The 20,302-nt window shown below is 48.3% G+C and overlaps 1 protein-coding gene across 1 annotated transcript in view; it reads right to left on the bottom strand.

Moving 5' to 3' along the window:
* Nucleotides 1-359: 359 nt before the first annotated feature.
* Nucleotides 360-20,302, bottom strand: part of LOC139262449 (polycystin-2-like protein 1) — a 151,295-nt gene continuing 131,352 nt past the window's right edge. Inside the window, exons 9-11 of the mRNA XM_070877637.1 lie at nt 19,134-19,254; nt 4,475-4,573; nt 360-419 (exon numbers count right to left, since the gene is read on the bottom strand). Coding sequence (XP_070733738.1) covers nt 360-419; nt 4,475-4,573; nt 19,134-19,254 — 280 coding nt within the window. The remainder of the gene's footprint in view (nt 420-4,474; nt 4,574-19,133; nt 19,255-20,302) is intronic.

Below are 20,302 nucleotides of genomic sequence, written 5' to 3'. Positions count from 1 at the left end.
TTCCACCATTATAGTTATTCTGGTGGGAGCCATTTCATGAAGCAAATAATAGTTGGATATCCAAAGAAATTATAACTCATTCACTACCCTACAAGGTCATTTTAGTTGTAAGTTATTCCTTCCTTCTCTTCAAGCTTCCTAGTAGATCTGCCATTGGACATAATTGTCCATTGAGTGCTAAAACAGTCAATCCGTATTCTGTACCACTATAATGTATTTACTATGCAATTCTTAGAATAGAAGCATTTGAGCTGTGGCTGCAATATCCTATTACACCAACTTTACTCTGCCAGCATCCATAATAATTTTGCAGTTTTAGACATATATTACGGTGTTTACCTATCTAAAACATTTTCCAATTATGCACCCATAGAGCGTTCCGTATGAAAGTCGTTTGTTGCATACTGCAGAACTTTGCTCTGCAACGGGGAGAATGCATGGGGCTATAATTGGACAAGGATCTTCAGCAGCATGAGGGAGAGGACACTGATGACAGAGAGGATGGCAGGGAAGTGGAAGGGTTCCCACAGTTGCTTGTAGCTAGAGTTCTTTGGCAGCAACTCATTGGAATGCTTCCGCTAAACAAACCCTGCTTCCTTCCATTAACAGTCATGTTCAACATCTGTCCCACTCCTTCCATCCCCAAATAAAGTGCAGCTACTCAAAAAATAATATTGAATTTCAGATCAACCAATATTGAAAAGTCACCGGATACTACAGGAACACAAAGATTCCAAAAGTAATTATAATTTTCATGCTGTGTGCAAGTGCCTAACACTAATTATCACCCTGATGTGAGCCTCTATTGTCTGTCTTAAGTGCTTTCTTACCTAATCTAGTGTCTGTACAAGGCATTTCGCCACTGGCTACAGCAGGGGAGATGGATGGCTGCGTGGTTCAGTCAAGGGCCCTTGAGATGTTCATGGTCAGTGACCACAATGAGCTCGGGCCTGAGAAGGTTTGGTTGCAGACTGCAGCAACTTGGGGCACTCTGGCCCAGCTGGCTTTCTGGCACCAGGGTAGGCCTTGATTGACAGGATCGTGAGGGTCCAGACGTGCTATCATTCTGAGAGAGGGCAACACGATCCATTCCCATTACACAACTGCCCTGCTATTGGGCTGCGGTTCAACAGTCTCACTGATCTGCGGCAGAGCAGATTGTCGGGCATCCGTGATGTGACTGAAGCCCCTATCTGTTTGGTCTCCCAACCTGTCTAAGGTGGAGGAGATGGTGAGCCCAGAATCGTTATGGCCACTACTGATGCCAAAGACTCCTGCAAAGAGTTCCCAGCTGCAGCATCCATTGAGGTAACCGTATGCTCCATGGTTTCTGCAGCGTGTCGATGCCATGCACCAGAACCCGATATAAGTTAGTAGTAGATTCCTTCATATTCTCTGACATATTTTGGAAACTTCTTGAAATGCATTTAAATACATTCAGCAATTGTGAGGGCACAGGAAGACTGTCCCCATAGAAATTCACCAGCTATTGAAGTTCAGAAGAATGAGAGATGATCTTATTGAAACATATAAGATAACGAGGGGGCTCGACAAGGTGGATGCAGAGAGGATATTTCCACTTATAGGGGACACTAAAATTAGGGGACATAGTCTCAGAATAAGGGGCCGCCCATTTAAAACTGAGATGAGGAGAAATTTCTTCTCTCAGAAGGTTGTAAATCTATGGAATTCTCTGCCCCAGAGAGCTGTGGAGGATGGGTCATTGAATATATTTAAGGCGGAGATAGACAGATGTTAGAGCGATAAAGGAATAAAAGGTTATGGGGAGTGGGCAGGGAAGTGGAGCTGAGCCCATGATCAGATCAGCCATGATCTTATTAAACGGCAGAGCAGGCTCGAGGGGCCAAATGGTGTACTCCTGCTCCTATTTCTTATGTTCTTATGTGTTTTAAGGCATGGAATAGGGTTTAAAACTACAACCTTCTGACTCAGAAGCAAGCATACCGCTGAAGCAAGCTGACAATTCAATTGGTGCATATGCATGAAATGCATTACTGAACAAAAATCATTCGTAACCAAATTCATATGTTGCGACTCTTTGATTTTAAAGCTCTGATTTTAACTCTAAGTGGGACTCGGGCAAGCCCCTGTGATGTCACCAACACGAGGCCAGACAATTTTATCGCCCAAGCCTCATTTTAAAATTCATGGTTCATTTATAAAGTCAATTTAAATTATGGTCTAGACCTTGCTTCAGAGCGACACCCACCACGCTGTTGTAACTTCACCAGAAGTGCAGCAAAAACCCGGCGAAGTTACAGTTGTGGAGCGGTAGCAACTCCAGGGAAGTTCCCGGGCCATATGTGCCTTCAATGTTTTTGTTTCTGTCTGCTTAAGTCTATCAGAAGTGATATTGTAGGTTAATAGAAATGTACCAATGACAAAATGCATAATTTGAATCATACTCATCAAAATCATCCTGTAGAGCTCTCCGGCTTTCCGTGTCATCCCCACGTTGGGCTGGTTGTTGGACATCAGTTGATGATCTTAGTTTGAAATTCACAAGAAGGCTGTGGTAAGCCTGCAATACACATTTCATAAATAATACATTTAACCTCAACTTGATCTATTAAAGTGAATTTTCAAATTGTATTTCTGTTTTATATTATAAAGCACTCATCACATTTAGAATAATCTAAAATGTATATTTACATTGTGATCCCAGTAGACACATGCTCAAAATATTTCTTGCTTTATCATATTATTCCACTACAAATATAACCGATTTTCTTTAACAAGTTCACTCATATAAACAAAAGATATACCAATTAATATCTAGGGGGTAAAAACCTTTCTATTTATTATATTATGGTTTAAAACTGTTTATATTTGCTTATATCGCAGAGAGGGTTCTGAAATCACTTAGAATAATAAATGTATCAAGCACACGAAAGCAAAATACTGCAGATGCTGGAATCTGAAATAAAAACAGAAAATGCTGGAAATCTCAGCAGGTCAGGCAGCATCTGTGGAGAGAGAAACAGAGTTAACGTTTCAGGTCGATGACCCTTCGTTAAAACTGGCAAAAGTTTGAAATGTAACAGATTCTTAAGGAAGTGCAGGGGCACTGAAAGGGGGAGGGGAGGAAAGAACAAAAGGGAAGGTCTGTGATAGGGTGGGAGAGATTAGAGAGACAAAAGGGATGATGGGTCGAATTGAGATGGTAATGGCACAAGGTAGGAAACAAAAGATGAGCCTAGATAGGGTATGAATGGTGGAATAATTACCAGTTGCTATGGGAAACAGAGAAAAATAAAAATAAAAAGTGGGGGGTTCGTAAAAAAAAAAGGGAGGAAAGGGAACAAAAGTTAGGCAGAGGTTATGTTCTGAAATTGTTGAACTCGTTGAGTCCAGAAGGCTGCAAAGTGCCTAAACGAAAGATGAGATGCTGTTCCTTGAGCTTGCGTTGAGCTTCATTGGAACAGTGTAGGAGGCCGAGGAGGGAGAGGTTAGAGTGGGAGTGGAGCGGAGAAGTAAAGTGACAGAATTTATCAAGGAAATCAGTAAGTCACCACAGTGGTGAATTTTCTCATCATTTTTGTCGTAATTTGAGTGCAAAATCGGGGTAAGTCAATTTTTGTAGCAGGAAAAAAGGACAGAATCTGCTTCTCTCGGTTTGCTGTTACAAAATTGTACCCCACCCCCCCTGAATTCTTTCATGCTTTTTGGCCCTTCACACGATCAGTCAGCTAAGTCCCAAGTGCACTCTGACATTTTACACTTGCAAAGCACTAGGGACGACTTAGACTGAAAATTAGAACACTTCTGGCAGGATTGGCTGAGGCAAGTGGAAGAGTTTCATTAGGAATTTCTGCAGTTGAGAAACTTTGATTTTGTGGTGGATTTATTGTCATTCTGCCTATACAGACTCCAACCTCATTATTTCTGACAGGATGACACCACCAGGATAGTTTAATCCCCATCCGCCACCTCACCGCCTACTCAGTGAGGGTTCCTCAGGAGCGGTTGTGGTAATCCCCATGGGATACTTTTGTATGCCATTATTATGGAGGAGGAGCAGCAGCAGCACAGGATGGAGCAAAGAAGCATACACCCCACCATATATTACCTACCCCCACATACAATATACAGGAAAAATTTGAGGCAAGTTGTTGGGATAATGAAGTGGACCTATATCCTGCATCTAACCTTGGCTTTACCAAATGGAGAAGTATTCAATAAGAAAGAAAATCTTGCATTTATATTTATATAGCTCCTTTCACAACCCTAGGATGTCTAAAGCACTTTACACAATTACATACTTTTTGAAGTGTATCAACTGTTGCAATGTAGGAAACTACATTACAGAAACTAGATGTAAAAATTATATATTTTTTTATTCTCAACAATGATAACCCTCAAAATTAACTTATACAGAAAGTACAATATAAATAACCTAAATAGAAATATCTTCCTTTATTCAGATTAATTGAAGGTATGATTCATTTCTTACCTTTCTGACCACGTCACAAATGTCAAAATCTACTTCTCGTAATGATTTGTCATCCTTGACTTCAGAATAAGTGTCATTAATGATTGCCAAAAACACATTCTGTAAAGAAACATGCCAATTGTATAACGCACTGTGCACTAATTATACAGATTAGAGTATAAATATAATTATGTTCATTCCATAAAGAAATTCTTATAAAGCATAATTTCAGCAACTAATTTGAACCTGCATTCACTGGCAATCAGTAAGTGGAGATCCGGACTTAAGTCCCAATTTTTCAATACTTTGCTAGTAGCATGGAACTTCACTGTGGCAAGCAGAGCCAGATTAAGGCTGTGAGGGGCCGAAGGCTAATAGGAGGGAAGGGCCTATATATGTACTATATATTGCATACAATTCATAAAAGCATCAAACAATATAATTGTATATTTATCCAAATTTAACAACTAACAAAAATCAAAGTTATGTACATTAAAAAACAGCATACAATTCAAACAGAGGATGGTTTCTGAAATAAAAGCAGAAAATGCTGGAAATCTCAGCGGGTCAGGCAGCATCTGTGGAGGGAAAAGCAGAGTTAACATTTCGGGTCGTCGACCCTTCATCAGAACTGGCTAGTGTTTGGGACGAACACATTCTCCATTATCATAGGCAGTCCCTCGGAATCGAGGAAGACTTGCTTCCACCCTTAACATGAGTTCTTAGGTGGCTCAACAGTCCAATACAAGAACCACAGACTCTGTCACAGGTGGGGCAGATAATCGTTGAGGGAAGGGGTGGGTGGGACTGGTTTGCCGCATGCTCTTTTCGCTGCCTGTGCTTGATTTCTGCATGCTCTTGGCGATGAGACTCGAGGTGCTCAGCGCCCTCCTGGATGCACTTCCTCCACTTAGAGCGGTCTCTGGCCAGGTGTCAGTGGGGATGTTGCACTTTATCAGGGAGGCTTTGAGGGTGTCCTTGTAATGTTTCCTCTGCCTACCTTTGGCTTGTTTGCCATGAGGGAGTTCCGAGTAGAGCGCTTACTTTGGGAGTCTCGTGTCAGGCATGCGAACAATGTGGCCTGCCCAGCGGAGCTGATCAAGTGTGGTCAGTGCTTCAATGCTGGGGATGTTGGCCTGGCTGAGGACGCTAATGTTGGTTCGTCTGTCCACCCAGGGGATTTGTAAGATCTTGTGGAGACATCATTGGTGGTATCTCTCCAGCGACTTTAGGTGTCTGCTCTACATGGTCCATGTCTCTGAGCCATACAGGAGGGCGGGTATTACTACAGTCCTGCAGACCATGAGCTTGGTGGCAGTTTTGAGGGTCTGGTCTTAAAACACTCTTTTCCTCAGGCGGCCGAAGGCTGCACTGGCGCACTGGAGGTGGTGTTGAATCTCGTCGTCAATGCCTGCTTTTGTTGATAAAAGGCTCGCGAGGTATGGGAAATGGTCTACATTGTCCAGGGCCGCGCCATGGATCTCGATGATGGGGGACAGTGTGTTATGTATGTAACTATGTAATACTTGCCACCAGAGGGTGCGCCTGTTGGAGTTCTAATGGTCACTTGCACACATGTGCAGGGCGAGTGTAAAAGGTTGGCTGCCTTGTTGTTTAGGCACTCTGGAGTTGTAATAAAGAAGACTAAGATCACACTAAGTTTAGCTCACAGTACTCAGCCTCGTGGAATTCTTGTATACATAATAATTGGCGACATGTAACAGAATACGAACCTTCACGCAACCATAGCTGCCGTTGGAATATTAGAGAGATTCATAGAGGGTGATGATAGTAAAGCCTTCGTCGAGCGTCTCGACCAGTACTTCGGAGCCAATGAGCTAGAAGGAGACACTAACGCGGCTCAAGTGCAGGGCGGTTCTCCTCACCATCCGTGGGCCTAAAATATACGGCCTCATCAAGAATCTGCTCACACCAACAAAACCAACGGAGAAGGAATATATGGAGTTGTGCACGCTGCTTTGGGACCAGCTCAAGCCGAAGGAGGGTATCCTCATGGCCAGATATCGTTTTTACAAACACCATCGCTCTGGGGGCCAGGACGTGGCGGATTATGTCACTGACCTGAGATGCCTCGCGGGACCTTGCGATTTTGGAGCTGTGTTGGGGGAAATGCTGCAGAACTTTTACATGATGGGCATCAGCCACGAGGTCATTCTTCGAAAGCTGCTGACTGCCAAAACCCTAGACCTGAGCAGGGCCATCACGATCGCCCAGGTATGCAGGGCCATGAACGATAACACCAAACAAATATCTTCTCAACATCGAAGCTCACCGGCAAGTACTGTGCATAAAATGACGTCACTAGTAGGCCGAACTGCATATGGCGGGGCCTATACGTCTGTGGCTGCAAAACCTGTGATGACTCAGAGTCTGCTATCGGGGGTGAATGTGAATCCATTAGCACCGTGTTGACACTGCGGGGGTAATCATCGGGCCCATCAATGTCGATTCAAGCACTACTTGTGCAAAGGCTACGCAACAATGTGGCACCTCCAGCGAATGTGCAAACGTGCTGCGACATACCACCTGGCGGAAGATGATCGATCCGGTGCGGATCACACAGCACAGGCAACTCAACCCGAGGAAGAAGTGTATTGGGTACATACCTTCACCACCAAGAGCCCTCCTATAATGCTGAAAGTCAAATTAAATGGAGTTCCAGTATCCATGGAGTTGGACATGGGTGTGAGTCAGTCAATAATGAGCCAGAAGGCTTTCGAGAAACTGTGGGGCATTAAGGCACAAAGGCCCAAACTGAGCCCGATTAATGCAAAGCTGCGTACCTACACCAAAGAGCTCATACCAGTCATTGGAAGTGCGGCAGTGAAGGTATCGTATGATGAAGCTGTGCATGACCTATCATTGTGGATTGTTCCAGGCAATGGCCCAACGCTGTTCGGCAGAAGCTGGCTAGAAAAGATTAGATGGAATTGGAACGATATCAAAGCACTATCTCCAGTGGAGTTTCCCTCGCTATTCGAACCAGGTATCGGCAACTTCACAGGCACCAAGGTACAGATCCATCTAGGCCCCGATGCACAGCCCGTCCATCACAAGGCTCGGGTGATTCCGTACATGATGTGGGAGAAAGTCGAGATCGAACTGGACAGATTCCAACGCGAGGGAATCATATTGCCAGTCGAGTTCAATGAGTGGGCCAGTCTAATTGTTCTGGTGTTGAAAAGCGATGGCACAGTCAGAGTCTGCAGAGACTACAAGGTAACGATTAACCGAGAATCACTCCAAGACCAGTACCCGCTGCCCAAGGCGGATGACCTGTTTGCAATGTTAGCGGGGGGAAAGTCGTTCACCAAGTTGGACCTAACCTCCGCCTGCATGACACAGGAGCTGGCTGAATCTTCGAAAAGACTTACGTACATTAACACACACAAAGGGCTGTTTATATACCACAGGTGCTCTTTAAGGATTCGCTCGGCTGCAGCCATTTTCCAGAGAAGCATGGAGAGTTTGCTGAAATCGGTTTCGCGCACCGTTGTGTTTCAAGATGACATCCTGATCACCGGTCGTGACACCATCGAACACCTACACAACTTGGAAGAGGTTCTAAGTTGCCTGGACAGAGTGGGACTCAGGCTGAAATGTTCCAAGTGTGTTTTCCTGGCGCCAGAAGTTGAATTTTTGGGGAGAAAGATTGCAGTAGACGGCATCAGAACCACGGACTCAAAGATAGAGGCCATCAAGAATGCACCTAGACCATAGAATGTGACGGAGCTGCGTTCATTCCTGGGACTCCTCAACTATTTTGGTAACTTTCTACCCGGGTTGAGCACGTTGTTAGAGCCTTTGCATATGTTGCTATGTTAGGGTGATGACTGGGTTTGGGGCAAATCTCAAGACACAGCCTTTGAGAAGGCCAGGAACCTGCTATGTTCAAATAAGTTATTTGTACACTGTGACCCATGTAAACGTTTAGTGCTAGCTTGTGATGCCTCATCGTATGGGGTCGCTTATGTGTTACAGCAAGTCAATGTATCGGGCAACCTCCAACCAGTTGCATACACGTCTAGAAGTCTGACTAAGACTGACAGAATCTATAGTATGGTCGAGAAAGAGGCATTGTGTATTTGAGGTTAAGAAAATGCACCAATACCTATTTGGGCTTCGGTTTTAGCTTGAAACTGATCACAAGCCGCTCATTTAGCTGTTTTCAGAGAGCAAAGGTATAAACACCAATGTTTCGTTCCGCATCCAAAGATGGGCACTAACATTATCCACTTATGACTATGTTATCCGCCACAGACCAGACACTGAAAACTGTGCCGATGCTCTCAGCCGGCTACCATTATCCACCACTGGGGTTGAAATAGCGCAGTCCGTAGACCTGCTACTGGTCATGGATGTTTTTGAGAGTGAGGGGTCACCTGTCATGGCTTGCCAGATCAAGACCTGGACCGGCCAGGATCCTGTGCTATCATTAGTAAAGAGTTGCGTCCTAAATAGGAACTGGTCGGCTAATCCCAGGGAAATGCAAGATGAAATTAAGCCGTTTCACCGACGCAAAGATGAAATGTCCATCCGGTCGGATTGCCTCTTATGGGGTAATCGCGTGGTTTGCCAAAAAAGGCAGGGAAATGTTTATACGCGACCTACACAGTACCCATCCAGGCATTGTCATGATGAAGGCAATTGCCAAGTCGCTTGTTTGGTGGCCCGGCATTGACTCGGACTTGGAGTCATGCGTGCATCAGTGCAACACTTGCTTGCAACTGAGCAATGCACCAAGGGGGGTTCCACTGAGTCTGTGGTCATGGCCCTCCAAACCGTGGTCCAGGATCCACGTAGATTTTGCCGACCCCTTTCTAGGAAAGATGTTTTTAGTAGTAGTGGACGCTTACTCTAAATGGATTAAATGCGTAATCATGTCATCCAGCACGTCCACAGCCACCATTGAAAGCCTCCGGGCCATGTTCGCCACCCATGGCTTGCCCGACATCCTTGTCAGTGACAATGGACCGTGTTTCACCAGCTTGGAATTCAACAAGTTTATGACCTGCAATGGCATCAAGCATGTCAGGTCTGCTCCGTTTAAGCCCTCATCCAACGGTCAAGTGGAGCGGGCAGTCCAAACAATCATGCAGAGCATGAAACGCATGATGGACAGTTCCCTGCTGACCCGCTTGTCTTGCATTCTGCTCAGTTACCGGATGAGACCCCACTCGCTCACCGGGCTTCCCCCGGCAGAATTGTTAATGAAGAGAGCCCTCAAAACCAGGCTCTCCCTGGTCCACCCGGATCTTAATGATCATGTGGAAACCCGGCGACACTGGCAGAACATTTACCACGATCGCGCAGCTGTTTCACGTGACATTGATGTTAATGACCCTGTATTTGTAACCAGGAATGGCTTGAAGAGGACAGCACCATCGATGATCCACCAACACACACCCAACCAGCAATCTACCTCGCTGCCAATCCTGAGGATGAACCCACCGTTCCTGACAGTCCGGTCAGACCAGCCACGGTGCTGTGCAGCAATGGTCCGGCCAACTCACACATGCCAGGGTTTGAACTTGGACGATCAACCAGGGAGCGAAGGGCTCCGAATCACCTCAACTTGTAAATAACTTGTACCGAAGACTTTATGGGGGGGAGTGATGTTATGTATGCAACTATGTAATACTTGCCACCAGAGGGCGCAACTGTTGGAGTCCTAATGGTCACCTGCACACACGCGCAGGACGAGTATAAAAGGTTGGCTGCCATGTTGTTTAGGCACTCTGGAGTTGTAATAAAAAAGACTAAGGTCACACTAAGTTTAGCTCACAGTACTCAGCCTCGTGGAGTTCTTGTATACATAATACAGTGCTCTGCGGTGAGGACAGGCTGGTGGAGGACCTTTGTTTTACGGATGTGTAGCGTAAGGCCCATGCTTTTGTACGCCTCAGTAAAAACACTGACTATGTCCTGGAGTTCAGCCTCTGTAAGTGCGCAGTTGCAGGCGTCGTCCGCGTACTGTAGCTCGACGACAAAGGTTGGGGTGGTGTTGGACCTGGCCTGGAGACGGTGAAGGTTGAACAACTTCCCACTGGTTCTGTAGTTTAGTTCCACTCCACTGGGGAGCTTGTTGACTGTGAGGTGGAGCATGGCAGCGAGGAAGATTGAGAAGAGGGTTGGGGCGATGGCGCAGCCCTGTTTGACCTGGGTCCGGACGTGGATTGGGTCTGTAATGGATCCATTGGTAGCGATCACGGCCTGCATGTTGTCGTGGAGCAGGTGGAGGATGGAGAAGATTCTAAAGAAGCACTGAAAGGGGGGGAGGAAGAAAGAACAAAAGGAAAGGTTTGTGATAGGTACAATGGTTTCTTCCTGGCTTTAAACTGTGATATCAAACTAAACATTCTCTGAATACATATTTTCAAACAAAGACTGTAAGTTCCTGGCCTTGACTGTGGCAAAAAAATTACAAAAATCAAAGCTCTGTACACTAAAAAAAACAGTAAAAATAGCATACATCAAGCTGAGATTGGTTTCTTCCTTGCTTAAATCGCGATATCAAACAAAAAATGCTCTGAATACGTCTCTTCAAACAAAGACTGGTTTCTTCCTGGCCTTAGCTGTGGCAAAGTCGTGAATAATATCATCAAAATTTAAAGACCTGACAATTTCTCTCTCAATGCTCAAAAGAGACAAAACAGCAAGATGCTCCTGATTTATGGTGGATCGTAGGACATTTTTTTTATGCTTTTGAGAAGAGAGGAGGAATGTTCTCCACTACAATTAGTGACCATTAATGACAAATACAGCCTTAATGCAGTTTCTACATTTGGGAAACATTCCAACACATCCAAATAGACCTACTCTCAACCTCTTTTCTTTCTATATTAGAGAAGATTGAAAATTCAATAAATTGGAGACATTTTTTAGTAAAATCTACTGGGAGATCATCTGGATATTTCTGACATAAGCGTCTGATACCTTCACTGACCTGGAAGCTTGACATATTATGTGAACAATTTGCCAGGGCTCAAAAAGGTCTTGTCAGTATCAGCATAGGCCTTGATTCGATATTCTAATGCACTCTTCAGTTTGTCAATGATTGTGAGGAAGGTATTAACTCTGAAAGCTTCCTTGTCACTGAATGTGTGTGAAGTTGCGTCATCACGTCTTTTGTCTTTTGTGGCATGTGGCTGATTTATTCTCCTGATTCGCTGTCTTTGTAACTCCTTTAGCCTTGCACTCATCAAAACTGTCCTACATTTGTTGAAGAACAGTTCCAAGACTCCTCAGTAAGTGTACAGCAGTGGAAAGGTCAATTTGGGCACTTTGCAAACTTAGACTGCATCTGTTGAATGGCTGAAGTATTTCGCTCCAGACTTCACACAAAATACCAGTCTCCAAGTTATGCATTGCATCACTTGGTATCTTTGCATCTTTTCTAAAGTCGAGGGCCTAAAAAAATATAAGGGCCTAAGGCTACAATTAGCCTATGGATTAATCTGGCTCTGGTGGCAAGCATGAATCAGAAGATTGGACCCCCCCTCCCCCCCCCCCCATCCAGTACACCAAATTTGCAGTAGACCTATGTTTGAAAGGGCATTTGTGAGGAAAACAGGGGTTGCACTTCAGGCATGCGCAAACCTCATTTAAGTAGATTCAGGTATATGAAGTCTTGCGCTGAACTTCACGATGGTGGGCGTGGCCAGCCCTGAGCGTGCAGCTTGCCTACATAAAATGGGTGCATGGCAGTAAGAGATGTGCTTTGGATTGTCTCTTAAAGCAAGTTTGCTGTCATATTGGGTGTTTTGAAATCCTTTCCGCTGTTCCCATAATGTGGCATGAGTTAGATGAACGGGATCAATTAATGCGGGGCAGCATCTGCAAGCCTCTCAGAGAGTATGTTCACTGCCATCAATATCCAAAGACCCATGTTTACAGACTGTACAACTCCTACCTGGATAAGTCACAGAAAACCTGTCTTTGGACCTGTCGTTGGTTCCTCTGTTTCACCGCAGAAGCAGTAACCAAGCTGTGCCACTTGCTGCTGTCTGTATTACAATTAACTTCAACAATTGACATGACTCTTCCTTACTCTGTGATGGTCACTACAACATTAAGTTTTTATGCAGCAGGAGCCTTCCTGGTCACTGCAGGTAACATTTGCCAGATAACCAGTCTGTTGTTTATTCCTGTATAAAGCAAGTGACTGACACCATGTTTGCCGGGGAAACACTTTTATGTTAATGATGCCCGTTATCTGGGGAGAAACCCTGGTGCTTTCATTTTGCAGCAAAATTGATGGCCCTCGGAGAATGAAAAGATGGCTGTTGGGAGCCCTTTGCAGCCGTAGTTCATGAACCCAATTAGAAATCTCCACACAGCAGTAGAGCACAGATACAGCGAAGCATATGCCATCAGCCAACTTTCTCTTGAGCACATTATAAGGATGTTGAAGCAACAAATCTGTTCATAAAATCGTACAGCACAGAAGGAGGTCACCATGAGCTATCTAAATAATTTCATACCCCTGCTCTTTCCCCATAGCCTTGCAAATTTTTCCATTTAAAATATATATCCAATTCCCTTTTGAAAGTTACTATTGAATTTGTTCACACCAACCTTTCAGTAAATGCATTCCAGATCATAACTCGCTGTGTAAATGAAGTGAAGAGCAGGCTCAAAGGAAGAGGATAGATAGAAATACATAGAAATTACAATACAGAAACGGGCCATAGAATCATAGAATGATACATCACAGAAGGAGGCCACTCAGACCATTGTGCCTGCGCCAGCTCTTTGGTTGAGCTATTCAATTAATCCCACTCCCCTGCTCTTTCTCAATAGCCCTGTAAATTTTCTCCCTTCAAGTATTTATCTAATTCTCTTTTGAATGTTACTATTCCACCGCCTTTTCAGGCATTGCATTGCAGATCACAACTCGTGCTGTGTAAAAAAAACGCTTCCTCATGTTGCTCCTGGTTCTTTTGCCAATTACCTTAAATCTTTGTCCTCTGGTTACTGACCCTTCTGCCACTGGAAACAGTTTCTCCTTATTTACTCTACAAAACTATCAATGATTTTGAACACCTTTATCACATTTCCTCTTAACCTTCTCTGCTCTAAGGAGAACAACCCCAACTTCTGCAGTCTCTGCACATAACTGAAGTCCCTCATCCCTGGTACCATTCTAGTAAATCTCTTCTGCATCCTTTACAAGGCCTTGACATCCTTCCTAAAGTGTGGGGCCAGACGTAAGCACAATACTCCAGTATATTATAAAGGTTTAGCATAATTTCCTTGATTTTGTACTCTATGCCTCGATTAATAAAGCCAAGGAACCCATGTTCTTTTTAACAGCTTTCTCAACTTGTCCTGTCACCTTCAAAGATTTGTGCACACACACCCCCAGGTGTCTGTCCCTGCAACTCCCCCCCCCCCCCCCCCGCAACAAACACAAATGGCTTTACAATTATACCATTTAGTTTATATTGCCTCTCCTCATTCTTCCTACCAAATTATATCACTTCACACTACTCTTGGTTAAATGTCATCTGCCATGTGTCTGCCCATTTCCCATTTCATCAGTCTATCTATGTGCCTCTGAAGTCTGTTATTATCTGTCTCATTGTTTACTACATTTCCGAGTTTCATATCAGCTGCAAACTTTGAAATGATTCCTTGTATACCCAATTCTAGATCATTAATATACATCAAAAAGAGCAGTGGTGCTTATAGCCAACCCTGAGGATGGCCCTACCAGTCCGTGTTGGTGTTCACCCTCCACATCAGCAAATATTTCTAATCACATTTACACACCTTGTTCCCACATTCCTTCAACCTCTTTTCCTTCATCTACCTATCCAATGTCATCTTTAATATTGATATTGTTTCTGCCTCAACCAGCAACCCTGGAAGTGAATTCCACTGCCTCACATCGCTCTGCATAATGACATTTCTCCTTCTCTTTGCCCTAAGTCTCTTGCATTTAATCTTGTATCGACATTCTGGACACTTCAACTACTGGAAACAGTCCGCTTCTACTTACCCTGTCCCATCTCTTTATTATTTAAAAAAAACTTCTATATCACCTCGTATTCGCATTGATCCATTGAAAAATAAACACATTTTCAAACCTTTCTGCGTATTTGTGTTTCCTCATACCAGGCAGAATCCTCAGGAATCTGTGTTGTAACCATTAGGAAGAATGAGGAAGAGGTGATCTGGACAGAGATGATGTGCAGGTAGGGCCAGTACTGTCAATTAGAAGCCTGACTCACGCTGACAGCTTGCCCTTTCTATGGAAATGAGGCACATACTTCATAAGGTTGTATGCCTCAGGTCATTGGCTTCAGGTGGGTATAATAGAGTCTGCCCGCTTTGTGCCCATTTCAGGCGTATGTTGAAGAGGTGGGAGATGGCAGCAGATGTTCAGAGGGTTTGTTCGGGGAGAGCTCCCTCGGAAGCTGCTATACATTCCACTATCCCATCCGCCATCTCTCTCCCTCATATCTCCTCCGCCCCCCACCCCCCCGACCACACACTGTCTAAGTCCCCCTTGGCCCTAACCCTGACCCTCAAAACACTTAAAACACTCTACCTACCCCTTAAACCATGTTACAAGGACCCACTGTCTATCCTCCACTTCCCAACTGTGGCCTACCTTCCAGGCTAACCTCCTCGCGACCAGCAACAAAAACAGGTTTGGGCCTACCTCACACACGCGCCTTCCCTCCGAGCCTCTACCCATTGGCGACGACCGGGTTCCCCTCCAACCAGAGGTGACTGGGCCTCTCCTCCTCCAGGGGTGACTGGGCCTTTCCTCCTCCAGCAGTGACTGGGCCTCTCCTCCTCCAGAGGTGACCGGGCCTCCCCTCCTCCAGCAGTGACCGGGCCTCTCCTCCTCCAGCGGTGACTGGGCCTCTCCTCCTCCAGAGGTGACTGGGCCTCTCCTCCTCCAGCGGCGACTGGGCCTCTCCTCCTCCAGCGGTGACTGGGCCTCTCCTCCTCCAGTGGTGACTGGGCCTCTCCTCCTCCAGCGGTGACTGGGCCTCTCCTCCTCCAGCGGTGACCGGGCCTCTCCTCCTCCAGTGGTGACTGGGCCTCTCCTCCTCCAGCAGTGACCGGGCCTCTCCTCCTCCAGCAGTGACCAGGCCTCTCCTCCTCCAGCAGTGACTGGGCCTCTCCTCCTCCAGCAGTGACTGGGCCTCTCCTCCTCCAGAGGTGACTGGGCCTCTCCTCCTCCAGCGGCGATTGGGTCTCTCCTCCTCCAGGGGTGACTGGGCCTCTGCTCCTCCAGCGGTGACCGGGCCTCTCCTCCTCCAGTGGTGACTGGACCTCTCCTCCTCCAGCAATGACTGGGCCTCTCCTCCTCCAGCAATGACTGGGCCTCTCCTCCTCCAGAGGTGACCGGGCCTCTCCTCCTCCAGCGGTGACCGGGCCGCTCCTCCTCCAGCAGTGACTGGGCCTCTCCTCCTCCAGAGGTGACCGGGCCTCTCCTCCTCCAGCGGTGACTGGGCCTCTCCTCCTCCAGCGGTGACTGGGCCTCTCCTCCTCCAGTGGTGACTGGGCCTCTCCTCCTCCAGCAATGACTGGGCCTCTCCTCCTCCAGCAATGACTGGGCCTCTCCTCCTCCAGAGGTGACCGGGCCTCTCCTCCTCCAGCGGTGACCGGGCCTCTCCTCCTCCAGCAGTGACTGGGCCCCTCCTCCTCCAGCAGTGACTGGGCCTCTCCTCCTCCAGCAGTGACCGGGCCTCTCCTCCTCCAGCGGTGACCGGGCCGCTCCTCCTCCAGCGGTGACCGGGCCTCTCCTCCTCCAGCGGTGACCGGGCCTCTCCTCCTCCAACAGTGACCGGGCCTCTCCTCCTCCAGCAGTGACTGGGCCTCTCCTCCTCCAGCAGTGACTGGGCCTCTCCTCCTCCAGCGGTGACCGGGCCTCTCCTCCTCCAGCAGTGACTGGGCCTCTCCTCCTCCAGCAGTGACTGGGCCTCTCCTCCTCCAGCGGTGACCGGGCCTCTCCTCCTCCAGCGGTGACTGGGCCTCTCCTCCTCCAGCGGTGACGGGGCCTCTCCTCCTCCAGCAGTGACCAGGCCTCTCCTCCTCCAGCAGTGACTGGGCCTCTCCTCCTCCAGCGGTGACCGGGCCTCTCCTCCTCCAGCAGTGACTGGGCCTCTCCTCCTCCAGCGGTGACTGGGCCTCTCCTCCTCCAGGGGTGACTGGGCCTCTGCTCCTCCAGCGGTGACCGGGCCTCTCCTCCTCCAGCGGTGACTGGGCCTCTCCTCCTCCAGCAATGACTGGGCCTCTCCTCCTCCAGCAATGACTGGGCCTCTCCTCCTCCAGAGGTGACTGGGCCTCTCCTCCTCCAGCAATGACTGGGCCTCTCCTCCTCCAGCGGTGACTGGGCCTCTCCTCCTCCAGCGGCGACTGGGCCTCTCCTCCTCCAGCGGTGACCGGGCCTCTCCTCCTCCAGCAATGACTGGGCCTCTCCTCCTCCAGAGGTGACTGGGCCTCTCCTCCTCCAGCAATGACTGGGCCTCTCCTCCTCCAGAGGTGACTGGGCCTCTCCTCCTCCAGCAATGACTGGGCCTCTCCTCCTCCAGCGGTGACTGGGCCTCTCCTCCTCCAGCGGCGACTGGGTCTCTCCTCCTCCAGCAGTGACCGGGCCTCTCCTCCTCCAGCGGTGACTGGGCCTCTCCTCCTCCAGTGGTGACTGGGCCGCTCCTCCTCCAGCAGTGACTGGGCCTCTCCTCCGCCAGCAGTGACTGGGCCTCTCCTCCTCCAGGGGTGACCGGGCCTCCCCTCCTCCAGTGGTGACTGGGCCTCTTCTCCTTCAGGGGTGACTGGGCATCTCCTCCGCCAGCAGTGACTGGGCCTCTCCTCCTCCAGTGGTGACTGGGCCTCTCCTCCTCCAGCGGTGACCGGGCCTCTCCTCCTCCAGCGGTGACCGGGCCTCTCCTCCTCCAGCAGTGACTGGGCCTCTCCTCCTCCAGCGGTGACTGGGCCTCTCCTCCTCCAGCGGTGACTGGGCCTCTCCTCCTCCAGCGGTGACCGGGCCTCTCCTCCTCCAGCGGTGACGGGGCCTCTCCTCCTCCAGCGGTGACCGGGCCTCTTCTCCTCCAGAGGTGACCGGGCCTCTCCTCCTCCAGCGGTGACCGGGCCTCTCCTCCTCCAGCGGTGACTGGGCCTCTCCTCCTCCAGCGGTGACTGGGCCTCTCCTCCTCCAGCGGTGACTGGGCCTCTCCTCCTCCAGCAGTGACTGGGCCTCTCCTCTTCCAGCAGTGACTGGGCCTCTCCTCCTCCAGCAGTGACCGGGCCTCTCCTCCTCCAGCGGTGACTGGGCCTCTCCTCCTCCAGCGGTGACTGGGCCTCTCCTCCTCCAGCGGTGACGGGGCCTCTCCTCCTCCAGCGGTGACCGGGCCTCTCCTCCTCCAGCGGTGACCGGGCCTCTCCTCCTCCAGCGGTGACTGGGCCTCTCCTCCTCCAGCGGTGACTGGACCTCTCCTTCTCCAGCGGTGACTGGGCCTCTCCTCCTCCAGTGGTGACCGGGCCTCTCCTCCTCCAGCGGTGACCGGGCCTCTCCTCCTCCAGCAGTGACTGGGCCTCTCCTCCTCCAGCAGTGACTGGGCCTCTCTTCCTCCAGCGGTGACTGGGCCTCTCCTCCTCCAGCGGTGACTGGGCCTCTCCTCCTCCAGGGGTGACTGGGCCTCTCCTCCTCCAGCGGTGACCGGGCCTCTCCTCCTCCAGCAGTGACCGGGCCTCTCCTCCTCTAGCAGTGACTGGGCCTCTCCTCCTCCAGCAGTGACTGGGCCGCTCCTCCTCCAGCAGTGACCACTCTGACCTCTCCTCCTCCAGCGGTGACTGGGCCGCTCCTCCTCCAGCAGTGACCACTCTGACCTCTCCTCCTTCCACTCTGAACACCCTGACTTCCACCCACAAAATGGTCCTCTGACCTTCCTAATGCCTGTCCCCAGCCAAGCCTCGGATCTTCTACCATCTCACTGAAGTGCACTGCTCAGTGCTGAGCTTACGGCCCACATCTTGCCGTAGGCAACGAGGCTCATACAGCAGTGCCTGGTCTCCAGTCGTCTTGGACCCCCTTGCCACTGGACCAAGACCTTGCCCAACTAAGCCCGTATGGTAGCCGGTGTGCAATGGCCACCTCACGTTAAAAGAACTCACGCACAGGCATTTTCCACCCTTAATATGAAGTTTGGGTGCTGGAATACCAGGACCCTCATGGGTCAACTCCAACAGCGACAGTATGGAATGCGGCACCGCCATAGTTGCCCGGGAACTTAGACGCTTCAATGTCGACATCGCCGCCCTAAGCGAGATCCGGCAGGCAGAGAAAGGTCAGCTCAAGGAACAAGGTGTTGAAGATTCACCCATGACTCCAATCTTGGGAGTCTGATAACCTGAATCCCTTTGATTAGATTGCAGCATGTAAAACACTTGCAGTAATTTATAATTCAACATAGTAGATATTGAACATTTATGGAATGCATAATTATATTTCAGTTACACATATTTTGAAGCTGGTATAATCAGACAATGCTGAAAACTCAGTATTATTTTGTTGCTCATGAATGTGTGCCCAATGCATCAATTAACCGTATTGAATGTAAAATTAGTTTGTAAATCCCACATTAAAACTGTTTTAAAGATACATGTTACTAACATTTATCACTAACACTATATCACTCACCAGCAATACAAAGAATAAACAGAATACAAATGTGATGAAGTAAATGGGTCCAAGGATTTGGTTTGCTGCTTCAATTTCATCAAAATTAAAATCTCCGAGAATAATTCTAAACTGTGAAAAACTGAAAAGAAGGTTTATAGAATCAATTGTTAAAAACTTCATCTCGTGAACATAATACAAATTGACAGAATGTTAAAATGGTTAACATTAGTGCTGTCAAAGGAGCATTGGATGTAGTACAGGGGAAACATACAGGCTCCAAACCACGGGCTCAAGTTTCCCCGGTCAGTTGTGCCGGGTTTTTTTTGGCATATTTTTTTCTCTGCATGTTTCCCCTGCGATCTGTGCCGGCGTAACTGACTTTGTTTCTATTTTTCTAGGCCAGTTTTTTTTTACGTCATGTCTGCGCCGGTTTTTATAATATTTTGCAGTTTTGCCAGCATTTTTTCCTCGTAGGTCGACGTATCTGACCACTCCCGAAAAACCTTCTGGTGAGTTAAGAAAACCAGCGCACATTCACAAATCAGCGCTGAAAGACACCATTGTTTTTAAATCGAAGATTTTGGAGGGAGTCAAGAACACTGTCAAAATCAATAATAAAGTTCAACTTTTTTTTACCTGTCAATGTAGAAAATGGAAGTTTATTGGATTTCGGAAGTTTTCTCATTTTTTTACTCACTCACACGCCACCAAGGAACGTCTTGAAGCAGGGCTGGAGGGTTGTAGCTTTGGCCGGCAGAATCAGCGTTGTGCCCGGACACAGTGGCTCAGGGCTCGGCTAGAAATCAAGCCATGGGGCGGGGGGGGGGGGGGTGAGGGGGGTGCGGTGGAGGAGAGAGAGAGAGCAGGTGCCGATTAGAAACCTTCTGCACTGAGGCTGGGGAGCATGAGGCCGATCGGAAGGCTTCTGAAGACTGCAATGAGATGCGGCGGGGGTGGGGTGGCGGGTGGGGAGGGAAAGAGGAGAGAGAAGGAGAGAAGTCACAAGACTGCAATTAGTTAAGGGCGGGGGGGGGGGGGGGGGGGAGAAGTCACAAGACCTTGGGTGTGGTCCATTCATACAGACCTTGGGGAGAGAGAGAGAACTGCAAACCTGTGCTGCCTGCTTTCCTGCCGTTTTGAGCCTCTTTCAAAGGTTAAATTTAAGTATGGGGGCAATACTGACAATG

This window comes from Pristiophorus japonicus, chromosome 4 (genome assembly GCF_044704955.1).
Source record: "Pristiophorus japonicus isolate sPriJap1 chromosome 4, sPriJap1.hap1, whole genome shotgun sequence".
Taxonomy (NCBI): domain Eukaryota; kingdom Metazoa; phylum Chordata; class Chondrichthyes; family Pristiophoridae; genus Pristiophorus; species Pristiophorus japonicus.
Note: the sequence above shows the minus strand (reverse complement) of the source record. Positions and strands in the feature narration are given on the sequence as shown.